The sequence below is a fragment of the Chanodichthys erythropterus genome, chromosome 24, assembly GCF_024489055.1.
Source record: "Chanodichthys erythropterus isolate Z2021 chromosome 24, ASM2448905v1, whole genome shotgun sequence".
In the NCBI taxonomy this organism is placed as follows: Eukaryota; Metazoa; Chordata; class Actinopteri; order Cypriniformes; family Xenocyprididae; genus Chanodichthys; species Chanodichthys erythropterus.
The window spans coordinates 6,344,183-6,357,387 of NC_090244.1; the positions used below are offsets into that span (position 1 = coordinate 6,344,183).

Below are 13,205 nucleotides of genomic sequence, written 5' to 3' on the forward strand. Positions count from 1 at the left end.
CACTTATGCCAATAGATTAAAATTGAATCTCAATTCTGTTTTATCTGAAACAGTCTGTTTTTTAAAGGCTGTAATATATCCAACAATATAAGATTGGTCCTATATTTGTTGGATTACGCAGATGCACTTTCAAGGTCTTATTCTCTTTCTTGATTTTTACAAGGCCTTTGACACAATTAAACACCATTTTCGTTTAAAATCACTTAAGTTGTTTGGTTTTGGGGACTCTTTTATCTCCACTATTTCTATGTTTTATAAAGGAATAAATAGTTTTGTTGTTATTCTTTTTGACACTTCTCACAGATTTGATGTACAGCGTGGTGTTTGGCAGGGTTGCCCTATTTCTAATTTTTTTTTTTTTTATTAGTTACTGGGTTGTTATCTGTGAGCATTGTTCATAATCAAGAATTGAAAGGAATTTCTGTTTTCGGGAGGGAGATTAAGATTTCACAGAACGCAGATGACACCAAGATGAAAAATGTGTGTCAAAGGCTTTGGATTTAATTAACCATTTTTCATATGCTTCTGGTTTAAAACTAAATATCTCACAATGCGTGATCATGCCTATCCAGGATTTTAATTATGATTCCATAGAAAATATTCCTGTTAAGTCCACAGTGAAATACCTATTACTAAACATCTTTTGGCAAGACAACACTTAAACTTTTCTGCTAGGATAATTAAATCTAAAAATATTCTTAATATCATGGCTACAGCGGGACATGTCGTTAGATGGCAGAGTCCTCCTATCAAAGGCAGAAGGTCTCTCTCAGTTTGTATCTATCTTTATACTTATTTGTTGAGAACAAAATTGCCAAAGAAGAAGTCAATACGATTTTTTTTAAATTTCATTTGGAAAAAGAAGTCTCATAAATTAAAAAAGAGGTGCTCTCTAACAGTAGAGCAGAAGGAGGTATTGATTTTTTAGATTTTTCTGACATGATAAATATCTTTCAAATAAATTGGCTTAAAAGATGTCTTGCCAATCCAAGATTGGTACTTTATCCCTAACTTATTATTTGAAAAAATTGGTAGCCTTTCCCTGATTTTAAACTGTAATTATTTACCTTCTAAACTACCTATTTGTCCATATTTCATCAGCAATGTCTCCTTGCTTGGAAGCTGTGTTATGTTCATAGTTTTTCACCTTATAAAACAGTGTTATGGAATAACAGTGATATCACTGTCAGAAATAAATCTTTATTTTTCCCCAGGTGGTTCCAAGATAATATTAATGGTATTCTCTCTTTATTTGATGACTTTGGTAACCTTTTTACATATGCGATTTATGACTTTCCACAATTTCGTTAATCTTGTTAAAAGACACTCCCTATATAATCCAAGGAGAATAGTCAGAATACAATCTACTTTGTTCTTGGATGGAATTGATCTTTTGGACAAGAAATGTACCAATGTACACCAGATCTTCCAATTCATGAAAAAATTTCACAGAGAGGAAAATTCTATTGGAGATCTTTGGTAGAAGATATAGACTGGAAAAAGGCATGACTTTTACCAGGAAAATAATGCATATCCAATAAAGCTAAAGAAATGCATTTCAAAATGTTACACAAAGTATATCCTGTTAACTCTAATATTTCTAAATATCTGGACATTGACAGCTCATGTTCTTTTTATAAACTAGCAGAGGAGACATTTGCACATCTGTTTTATGATTGGCCTGTATCCAAACAATTTTGGTCCGACCTTGGCTCCTATATTTTCAATTCTACTAATGTTACTCATTCTTTCAATATAAAAGATATTATTTTTTTATTATATTGATGACAAAAATAGACCCCTTGAGTACATTAATTTCTTTATTTTATATTTTAGTCTTTATTCATAAACAAAAGTTTGCAAATAATATTCCATCCTATCCCCATTTCAAAACTAAATTAATATCACTTCTCAAATCTCTTTGTTATATAAATAACAAAAAATCCCTAATTTTTTTTGGTATAACTCTTGTTTTTTTGTTTTTTTTATCCAATTCCTTGACAATGTTCTTATGAAACTGAGCATAAAAAAAAAAAAAAAACTTGACAAAGTGTTTGTTCATCACATTTATAATAGCAATAGTCTGAGACAGGTTACAATAAAGAGCAAACTTATGACATGACAGGCATATGCAAAATCAATACAAGACATATTTACATATTTCTGATGTCACAACAATAAGAATGTAATAAAAATGTTAATAATGACTGATTCGATATATTTTACCATTATATATTATAGATAGATTATTTAAAATTTTTATAAAAGCATAAGATAAGATTCACTGCCCTTTTACTTTTACTAGTGTCTGATCATCAGTCTTGTATTATGGCATCAGTAATGGTGGCATCTTTCTCCAGGTCCACAGTGATTTTCTTGCCAACCAGTTTGAAGATGTTCTCTGGTCTCATGCCGTGCGGTTCGGCCACTTTTACTGTCAGCATGTCGAGAGTTAATGTCTGACCCTTCTGCAATGGTTTCCGGGCCACCACTGACTTCCCCAACTAAAACAAAGAATATACACATTGATATAATGACTTTTGATCATTTTTTGGTTTTAAAGTCTGCCAGAACAACCGTTATATCTGACCTTGCTGTGACAGGAAGCCTCACAGGGCAGCATCTGTTTGATTGGCGAGCCCATTGCCATCTCAACCGTCCTGATGGCTTTCACCAGCTCTGCCAGCTCCGCCGGCTCCAGTGATGCTGAATGGTCACTGCCTTTCCAGCTCTTATCCAGGGTCACATGACGCTCCAGGACCTTTGCCCCAAGTGCCACAGCAGCCACAGACACATGGATGCCCGTCTCATGTCCAGAGTAGCCTATGGGAATGTCCGGAAACTCCTTCTGGAACTCCTGCATAGGAAAACGGAAAGAAAGATTTCAAACTACTCTGCTACTACTAAAAAAATTAAACATTTTCTTCAGTAATTTATGAATATCATGAAAATGAGATTAAAGCTATTTATGTCTTACAGGGATCAGGCTGAGGTTGACGTGCTCTAGTGGCAGTGGATAAGCGCTGGTGCACTGCAGGAACGTGAAATTGGGATTGTGTTTCTTGACGGTTTGGTAAACACAGCGCATGGTCTCCATAGACTGCATTCCACTAGAAATCACCATGGGACGACCTATAAAAATAGTCAAAACTTCAGCTTCAAGATATGGCTGCTTCTGGGAGAACATAAAGTAATTGTTTCAGTCATTAACACATTAAGAGGAGTTCACACATGTCGATTTCTCTGCAGACTTAAATCCAGCCCAACGTGAAACTCCAGAAAATCCACACCAGGATTTCTAGGTTTCATTCGCTCTGCTCTTTGGCCAATCAGCACTGTCAATACGTAATTGCCCAGGGGCTTCAGAATAACTGACTTCAAATGCACAAGAGAAGCTACTCAGATTCAGTTCTCATTTGTGAGTCACTGTGGATAGTGTCTGAAATGTTAGATAAATAGAGGAACAATGAGACCTTCGGAGTGAAGACGACAGATCTCAGTCAAAGGAGAACAAGTTTACAGCAACAACTCTCTTAAATTTGTTGTAACAGCTTCTGGTTATTTGAAATGGGTTTTACCTTTTTTGGCTGTTTTCTCCAGGTAAGGGATATTGTTGGTGTCAGCTGAGGCAACTTTGAAAAACGGCACATTGATTTCATGAAGAAATTCTACAGCCATCTGATTGAGGTAGGGAGAGGAAAAGTTATGAGATGCATTTCAAACTACGGGGTCTCTAAGGGATATTTGCATGTTAACATGCATATATTCTCTATAATAAACATTGGGACCCTCTTTCATTTGTTCACCTCGTCCATCCCTGATGCAGTAAAGAAGATGCCAACTTCACTGGCGTACTGTTGCAGCTCTCTGTACTGCTGGTGACTGAACTCCAGATGGTGCTTATGAGCCCCGTAGGTCGGGCCCCAGGCGTGAGGGGACGTGTAGGGACGCTCCAGAGCCTGCTTGGTGAATCTGTGTTCGATCTCGCTCTTTTGAAACTTGGCACAGTCGGCTCCACAGTCCTGAATGGAGATAAATGTGGAAGTAGAAGTGGATTTAGTTGACAATAAACAGCATTTTTTGAATGAAAAATTAGTTTCACCATATAAGAAATCTAAAAGTTTATTTGATGTGATACAATGTGTGAGTTATAGCTCAGGAGCTGTTTTAAAGAAACTTCCTCTTTAATTATTGACTTAAGATTTGTGAAAGTTCCTTAAGTGAAAAGAAGTACATTTCTATAATGTACTTAAAGTGCTCTATTTTCGTGCACTCATTTTGTACTTCTTTAGCACTTCTTAAGATAATCTTACGAACATCTAAGTGTACTCAACTGTGCTATTTTGAGACACCATGAAATATGAACTAAAATGTGCTTTTAATATATTATCTCTGTATTTAAAAAATGTATTTAGATACTACTTATAGTACATTTGAACACATAGTGTACTAAAGTAGCACAGTTGAGTACACTTAGATGTTCTTAATATTATCTTAAGAAGTATTAAAGAAGATTTTTTTGTATATTAAGTTCAAAATTAGTGCGCAAAAATAGAGCACTTTAAGTACATTATTGAAATGTTTTTGTTTTTTTCACCTGGGTCTTCCTTTTTTTTTAAGTGAATTTACCATGGTTACTAAACAGGAGGGATAGGCCGTTCTTGTGGTTAAAAACATGAGACAAATGTTAGTCGAACAGAGGGAAAAATTCCAAGGTCTAGAGACGTGTTCTTAAAAATGATCGGCACCTTTTTAGAGCAAAGCAGTTAAAGACTTCAACCTTGCGCATGTTTATGTTGAAAAACAATGGAAAGTAGCTCAGTGAAATGGAAAAACACATTCTGTGTCCTGTTTCAAGGTCATTTCTTCAGTTACGTAGAAAATACAGGTAAAATCATTGATATATATATATATATATATATATATATATATATATATATATATATATATATATATATATATATATATATAATTTAACTTGACTTAAATTAGTCTTTTAAATTGTATTTTTTTATATGCAAACTGGTTTTAGGGTTCCTCTGCTCGAGGAACCGACATCAACACGGTATCAGACTTCACATCTGATAAAGCAGTACTTTACCTTGGCCATTCGGATCATTTTTTTGGCGATTTCTATGTCTCCTTGATGGTTCTGTCCAATCTCAGCGATGATAAAACAGGGGTTGGAGCCCCCGATTTTTCTTCCTGGACAAAGTTCAAACTCAGCAGACATTTTATCAGACTTATCTTTGTTTTGTTTTTTTTTCTAACTGATTTATGATTAAGAGGCTGGAGATGTGATCACAGGTGTGCTGGCATCAAGCAAAGGGGCTGGGAAGAAGGGCACGCTATAATTTAAAGAGTGATAAGTGCTCCACCCTAACCATTGCCAACCTTCTCGCACACACCCACATATGGCATATATCAAATGTATATAGTTAGTAATTGTAAAAAAAAAAAATTAGTAATGTGATCTAGATTACTTATTTTAGGTAATGTATTTCGACTACTTTTTCATTACTTTTTAGATTATTTTTGACCTGACTCGTTTATCACATTGATTTAAATAGGATAATCTTGTACCATATTTACTGTAAAAAAAATCAAAAGTTGAGAAAACTTGAAAGTTTAAGGCAACCCACTTCGGTAACACTTTATAATAACGTTCAGTTATAAGTCATTTATGAATTATTAGATAATGATTAACAAATCATTTACAAAACATGAATATACATTTATAAATGTTTGATAAGTGATATACTAATATACTAATATTTTATGAATGTTTTATAAATTCGGTTATACGTCATTTATAAATTATTTGTTAATTATGAACAAATCATTTACAAAACATGGCTATACGTTCATAAATGATTAATAAGTGATATGTTAACATTTTATAAATGTTTTATTAGTTCAGTTATGAGACACTTATAAGTTACTAATGATGAACGAATCATTTACAAAACATTACAATATACGTTCATAAATGATTAACAAGTGTTATGCTAACTTTCAAATGTGTTGTAAGTTATCTCAAATAAATCAAACAGATCATTAGCAGATGGTTCATAAGTTATTAGTTAAGACATTATTTATCACTTATAATAACTGAAGTATTTATGACAAAATTGGTTTAGTATCATTATCTCAATAAACAATTGTTAATCATGAACAAATGAAGAACAAACCATTAGTAAATGCTCAGTATATGATTTATTGATGAAGTTGTAAGCTGGTCAGTTTTCAAAAGCACAAACATGCAGGTATGCTAAAGCACTATTTTTAAGAAGAGTAATTTATTTGTTTTTAAGTGGATAAACATTTATAAATGCCTTACAGTCAGGTGATTCCAGTGGATTATATTAAATCCTTTCACTCATCAGCACATGCTTGTGTTCTGTGTGGAGTGTGTGGGGTCTAGTGATGAAGTGAACCTCTGAACCGGTTTTATAAAAAGTGTTATAAATGACTTGTATACATATACAAATAATTTGTAATAGGAAAGAAAGGTCTACAAATGACATGTAACACATTTACAAGTGAAGAATAGTTTACACTTTAGAATAGGGTATGCAGAAAGCTTTGTAAATGATTTATTCATGCGTTTACACATCATCTTTAACAGGTGTTGAACACTTTGTAGTGTGTACTGCAGTGTAAGTGCTGACTGGTGAGGGTATAGACAGCTGTTTTCTCTGACACACATGGAGTGTTTAACTCTGTGCACCTGATGTGAGCTTCAGTGGAAGGTAAAACCGGTTCAGAGGTTCACTTCATCACTAGACCCCACACACTCCACACAGAACACAAGTCTGTGCTGATGAGTGAAAGGATTTAAAATAATCCACTGGAATCACCTGACTGTAAGGCATTTATAAATGTTTATCCACTTCAAAACAAATAAATTACTCTTCTTAAAATAGTGCTTTAGCATACCTGCATGTTTGTGCTTTTGCACATTGACCAGCTTACAACTTCATCATTAAATCATATACTGAGCATTTACTAATGATAATTTACTAATACTCATTAACTAATCACTGATCATTAATTAATAAATTATAAATTAACTATAGCCAAATTAATAAAACATTCATAAAATGTTAGTATATCACTTATTAATCATATATGAATGTATATTCATGTTTTGTAAATGATTTGTTGAACATTATCTAATAATTTATAAATGACCTATAACTGAATTTATAAAACATTCATAAAATGTTAACATATCACTTATCAATCATTTATGAACATATAATCATGTTTTGTAAATGATTAGTTCATCATTAACTAATAATTTACAAGTGACTTATAACTGAACATTATTATAAAGTTACCCAAACTTCAGCAGATTTTTGAGTTTTCTCAACTTGTTGTATTCAGTTTATACAACAAAAAGTTGAGAAAACTCAAAAATCTCCTACAAAAACAAGTTGAGAAAACACAAAAATCTGCTTAAGTTTGTTGCCTTAAACCTTTAAGTTTTCTCAACTTTTGATTTTTTACAGTTATGACATTAAAATAAAAAGAGAAAGAATATCCATATTCCATTCTTTGTCATCAACAACGTGAAGTGCATCAAAGGTGCATTCACGCGGCCTCGTAATTCCTGTAGTTACGAGATTCTAGCTTGTAAAAAGCGTTCACGTCCTCGTAGAGCTCGTAATTACAGCTTGTAAACTGGGAGTTTTCTGAAAGCCCCCAGGTGTACCACATGGCCGCTGTACCACCTGACCGCTGTAGATTCAAGGTGTGTTCACGCGGCCTCGTAATTCCTATAGTTACGAGATTCTAGCTTGTAAAAAGCATTCACGTCCTCGTAGAGCTCGTAATTACAGCTTGTAAACTGGGAGTTTTCTGAAAGCCCCCAGGTGTACCACGTGGCCACTGTACCACCTGACTGCTGTAGATTCATTTAGGCGTTGATAGTGATAATAATTCCAAGTTCAAGGACGTGAACCAAAGCCACTGGAAGGCAAGCCTGCAAGCTTTAGCCAATAACGGCTAATGCTAACGCCCTGCCCCTGGCGGTATGCAGAGAAGGAGACCAGAGGCTGTTTTTTGAATGCATGTCAATGGTTGAGAGGCTTCACTACGCTGATTAAACAGCTTTTGTGGGGAAATAGCTAATCATTTAATTAATCGACAGCCTGTTTGCTAATCTTCAGCATGTTTTACACTAAACAATACTGTCATTAGGAACTCTATGTAGATTTTAGCTTGATAAAAATGTATTTTTTTAAGAGAAGGCAGACTAGGGAATGTAGCGACTGATGTCACTGCCATTACACGATAGGCTGAGAGGTGCCTCACGTGATATTTTTTGGGAGAATCTGTACTTTACTTTTTTATATTTCTGTCAACTTTTACTTTTACTCCACTACATTTCCTAAATAAAATGTTTACTTTTACTCCGATACATTTTCCCAAAGCATTTTCATTACTTACTACAAAATAACCCGAAGGACACAGACTGCAAGCAAGCATATGCAAACAAGTGCTCGCACAACCGCATTTGATTTCATTTTCCGGGTTGCATCCGTTGCTGGAGCAGCTGAGAAGAGTGCGCTGTCATTATACAGTACGAGAGCGACCTCTAGAGGTGAAATAAAAACTATCACTGATGCTCGTAGAGTTTGTTTTGACACGTGACGTGAGGCTGCGCACTGCACCAAGCGGCAAAACGGTATGTTATACAGTACAGTTTTCATATCATTATAAAGTAATTAGTTTGTTGACTAGATGCTGCATTAGTGGAGAACAGTAGTATATTTGCCTTAGAGGCTGAGAGGATGCTAACATTAGTAATACCTCAAGCGGTTAAAACATTGTGACAAAAACACCAAATGTTTAATGTCACGATTGTTACCATTCATTTGCATTAGTTTATATCCATTTATTTGCTGTTATGCATTCGTTATCCAGCAAAGTTACATATTCAAACTATATCCTCATCATGCAGCGACAGAAACAAATCAGAAATATATTCGATTTCAGTTCCTTTTTTATCTGCACTGTAACATTTTCATTAGATAATCATCAAGTTTTCTAAAATGGCAAATAATATAAGTATTGTTCATTGTTAATTTCAACATTTACATTTTAAAATTTTAAATAATGCACTACGAATTAACATGAATGATCAATGTATAATTAACAAATTTGTATTTTCTTATATTTAAATATTACAATAAAAATTTTGTCATTTTTTTAAATTCAAAGTAACAATGTAATAAAGAGATAAAACAACACAATCTTGCTGCTCAAACTGTGTATAGAGCAATTTAATAATTTTCCCCCCTCCTTTTTGCATTTTACATTTACTTGTACTTTTACTTTCAATAATTAAGTATGTTTCATTTAAAAAATACTTTTCACACTTAAGTACAAAAAATGTCACATATTAAAACTTTTACTCAAGTAGGCTACTTTATGCACCACTGAGCAAAGAAGAAGAATCAATGAATCATGAATAATTTACTGCCATTGTGAGAATTAATCATGTCATCAAAAAAGGAACTGTGTGATTAAAAGTATTTTAAAATGTAATACAATCTAATTACAAGTACTTAATTTTTGGAATCTAATCTATTGAAGATTACATGTAATCAGATACTACATTGTAAAAGTTTCATGCTTTATCACAACATTTTGATTTTGTCAAAACAAATAATTATATGTGATTCAGATTTTGAGTTTCTGTTGATTAAACCAATTGCCTTCAGTGTATAAACTCAAATTTTTAATTTCAATGAACTCAAAGTTTTAAGACAACCAGGTAACTTATTTTTTTTAAGTTAAACCAACAGTTATTTTTATGGTGTACAGAGCTCTTGTTGAATTTTGAACACGTATGGCCGTTAGCCTTACATTAGATATTATCAGCAAACTTTTGGCAGTGCCACACTTTTACAGGGCATTGTGCCCACAGATGACTTCAGGACAAATATGCCCAACAAAGCGCAGTCAAAGTCCATTTTACTGATTATGCCATAAAAAGATTTATTACAATGTACATTAACTTATATCTGATCAGATTAGACAAGAAGGAATTTATTGATGCACTGAAAAAAATAAACAATTACATTTTGCTTGTTTAAATCATTTTAATTTAGTTTTTGACTTTAATGAAAAAATAAATTAATTGGTTTTATGGGAATTACATGTGTTTTGAACCAAGCTGTGTAAATTAATTAAAGTCAGTTAAAAGTCAATAATTACAGCTTGTAAACTGGGAGTTTTCTGAAAGCCCCCAGGTGTACCACATGGCCGCTGTACCACCTGACCGCTGTAGATTCAAGGTGTGTTCACGCGGCCTCGTAATTCCTATAGTTACGAGATTCTAGCTTGTAAAAAGCGTTCACGTCCTCGTAGAGCTCGTAATTACAGCTTGTAAACTGGGAGTTTTCTGAAAGCCCCCAGGTGTACCACGTGGCCACTGTACCACCTGACTGCTGTAGATTCATTTAGGCGTTGATAGTGATAATAATTCCAAGTTCAAGGACGTAAACCAGAGCCACTGGAAGGCAAGCCTGCAAGCTTTAGCCAATAACGGCTAATGCTAACGCCCTGCCCCTGGCGGTACGCAGAGAAGGAGACCAGAGGCTGTTTTTTGAATGGATGTCAATGGTTGAGAGGCTTCACTACGCTGATTAAACAGCTTTTGTGGGGAAATAGCTAATCATTTAATTAATTGACAGCCTGTTTGCTAATCTTCAGCATGTTTTACACTAAACAATACTGTCATTAGGAACTCTATGTAGATTTTCAACCCGATCTCACGGCAATTCGTACGTATTTTACGAGGTGGCTAAATCGTATGAATTCACACGACCTCACTCGTACTAATTCATACGTTTTTTTTGCTAAATCGTATGTATTTTACGAGTTGACAAATTCGTATGAATTCATATGAATGACCTTCCCCAAACCCCGCCCCTAAACCTAACCGTCACTTGGGTTTAGACAAATCGTACGAATTCGCACGAGTGAGGTCGTATGAATTTATACGAAATAGCCACCTCGTAGAATAGCCTAAGTACGAATTGGTCGTGAGAGAAGGCAGACTAGGGAATGTAGCGACTGATGTCACTGCCATTACACGATAGGCTGAGAGGTGCCTCACGTGATCATGTCATCAAAAAAGGAACTGTGTGATTAAAAGTATTTTAAAATGTAATACAATCTAATTACAAGTACTTAATTTTTGGAATCTAATCTATTTAAGATTACATGTAATCAGATACTACATTGTAAAAGTTTCATGCTTTATCACAACATTTTTATTTTGTCAAAACAAATAATTATATGTGATTCAGATTTTGAGATTCAGAAAAAAAAAATAAGTCGGTTTTCTGCGCATACAGTTGCTTTGGTGCCTTTCCGGTCAGCTTCACGCAGTGAGTTGAAGGGTTTCGATCCAGAGCTGGACTGGGGCTAAAATTCGGCCCTGGACTCATCCCATGCAGACCACAAGTTCCCCTGTGAATGTTTTTGCTGGGGTTAGGGCCTTAACCCTTTCGCACGTAAGTTTAAAATATTCTGTCTGAGCCCCCAGCGTGAGTTTTTTTAAGGCGACCGTTATTTAGAACGTATCACTTTATGGTTTCCATCGTCATTGCTACGTGACACACCTCAGCACTGTATGAATGATGATCTGCTTTCATTTGATTTTTCCTTTTTTATTCAAAATATTCACAAATTTGTTAACTATAGCATGAAATATCTAATATTCTGATTGCCAAATATTTGCAAGTGGATGTGTTTTGCTGTTTAAATACCTTTATAACGATCGCATTAGTTGAGCTATATGAGCGATGGGCGCCGCCAACGCCATGTTAGTTTGCACCGCACAGAGAATCGGATCTGTTGGATTTACAACACGTTAATTTATCTACTTCTTCCGAAATACAAGAATAGAGTAAGCTTTAAAGTTAATTTCACAATGTGTATCTGATATAAAACGTTTCGCCTAATTATAATGGAAGGGTTGTTATTTCCGCTCCTATAGACATCAATGTGTATTTTACAAACTCTAAATATATTGTTTTGTTAGTACTAATATTTAAATGTCTAAAATAACCTAAAAGAAACATTATTTGGTTGAAAACACTGCATATACATAACGTCTCTGTTTTAGCGCCAGTTAAAGCGCGCACGCACATTTGAATTTGGCAGTTGATTACGTGATGCACTGAACGTTCTAATCATACCGGTGTGATCGCACGCTCCTGGCAGCCAAGACTGATCACACCGGGTTAAATTGGAGTAAATGAATGAATAAATAAAACAATGACAGCGACCAAATAATGATGGATATTATTGAATTTATTAGAAATGCCGTTAACAAATTTAATATTGCACTTTTGTCATATACAAATGCACTTTGGCAGTAAAGCACTGATTTTCATGCCGTTAAGTAAATTTAATGCTATTAAATTCTGTCATCATTTACTCAATCTTATGTCGTTCCAAACCCGTATGACTTTCTCTCTTCTGTAAAACACAAAAGAAGATATTCTGAAGAATGTTGTTAACCAAACCATTTTGGTTAGGCTACCCTTTACTCCAATTATTTTATTTTGTTATGTTGCATAGGAAGAAAGTAATTCATGTTTGTAATGACATTGAGTAAATTATAACATTTTGGGTTGAACTACACCTTTAAAACAATACAATTTTTAAAGAGTTAATACTTAATTTATGTAACACACTGATATCTTTCATGATGCTCTCATTGAAATAACATTTTACTTCAATTAAAATTCATAAGAACTATTAAAAATATCATAAACCAGATTTAAAAAAAAGCTTTGTCCTTATTTCATGGGATCCATGCTTTAAAGCTGATTTGTTAAATTATCCTTTAATTGCCATAATGAAATTTACCATGGTTTAACTTTAAGATCATGGTAGACAGAGCACAGGTAAAACCATGCTCCTCATTGGCAGGGTTGGGCAAAAATACATCAAAATGTATTTTAAAATAAATTAAAACTACTAATAATTTAAGTCCACTATTTGACACATTTTATAGTGTATTAAACATAAATCATATCAAAAAACCATATGTCTATTGAGGATAAAGTCCACCCGAAACAAACAAACCGTATTTTATGTTGGGTGGGGTGCAGGGATATGTTTTAGAGAAGCTCAAACATCTGTTTAAATACAAATTGAATTATTGTGGATCAAACTTT

At 34.0% G+C, this 13,205-nt stretch overlaps 1 protein-coding gene across 1 annotated transcript; it reads right to left on the minus strand.

Moving 5' to 3' along the window:
- Positions 1-2,053: 2,053 nt before the first annotated feature.
- Positions 2,054-5,349, minus strand: LOC137015002 (sialic acid synthase-like). Its single transcript, XM_067379620.1, has 6 exons — positions 5,102-5,349; positions 3,807-4,022; positions 3,579-3,678; positions 2,978-3,132; positions 2,591-2,857; positions 2,054-2,504 (listed from the first exon to the last, which is right to left on the minus strand). Exons 1-6 carry the CDS (start codon positions 5,231-5,233, stop codon positions 2,316-2,318), a joined length of 1,059 nt encoding a protein of 352 aa, XP_067235721.1. The 5' UTR covers positions 5,234-5,349; the 3' UTR covers positions 2,054-2,315.
- Positions 5,350-13,205: the final 7,856 nt, after the last annotated feature.

What these genes read in the sequence shown, in the direction of transcription:
- LOC137015002 (XM_067379620.1), bottom strand. Translation starts at nt 5,233, where the DNA reads ATGTCTGCTGAGTTTGAACTTTGTCCAGGAAGAAAAATCGGGGGCTCC. An exon ending in GGAGAAAACAGCCAAAAAAG is followed by an intron (nt 3,133 to 3,578) that starts GTAAAACCCATT and finishes CTATTTTTATAG; the next exon opens with GTCGTCCCATGGTGATTTCT. An exon ending in AGGCTTCCTGTCACAGCAAG is followed by an intron (nt 2,505 to 2,590) that starts GTCAGATATAAC and finishes TCTTTGTTTTAG; the next exon opens with TTGGGGAAGTCAGTGGTGGC.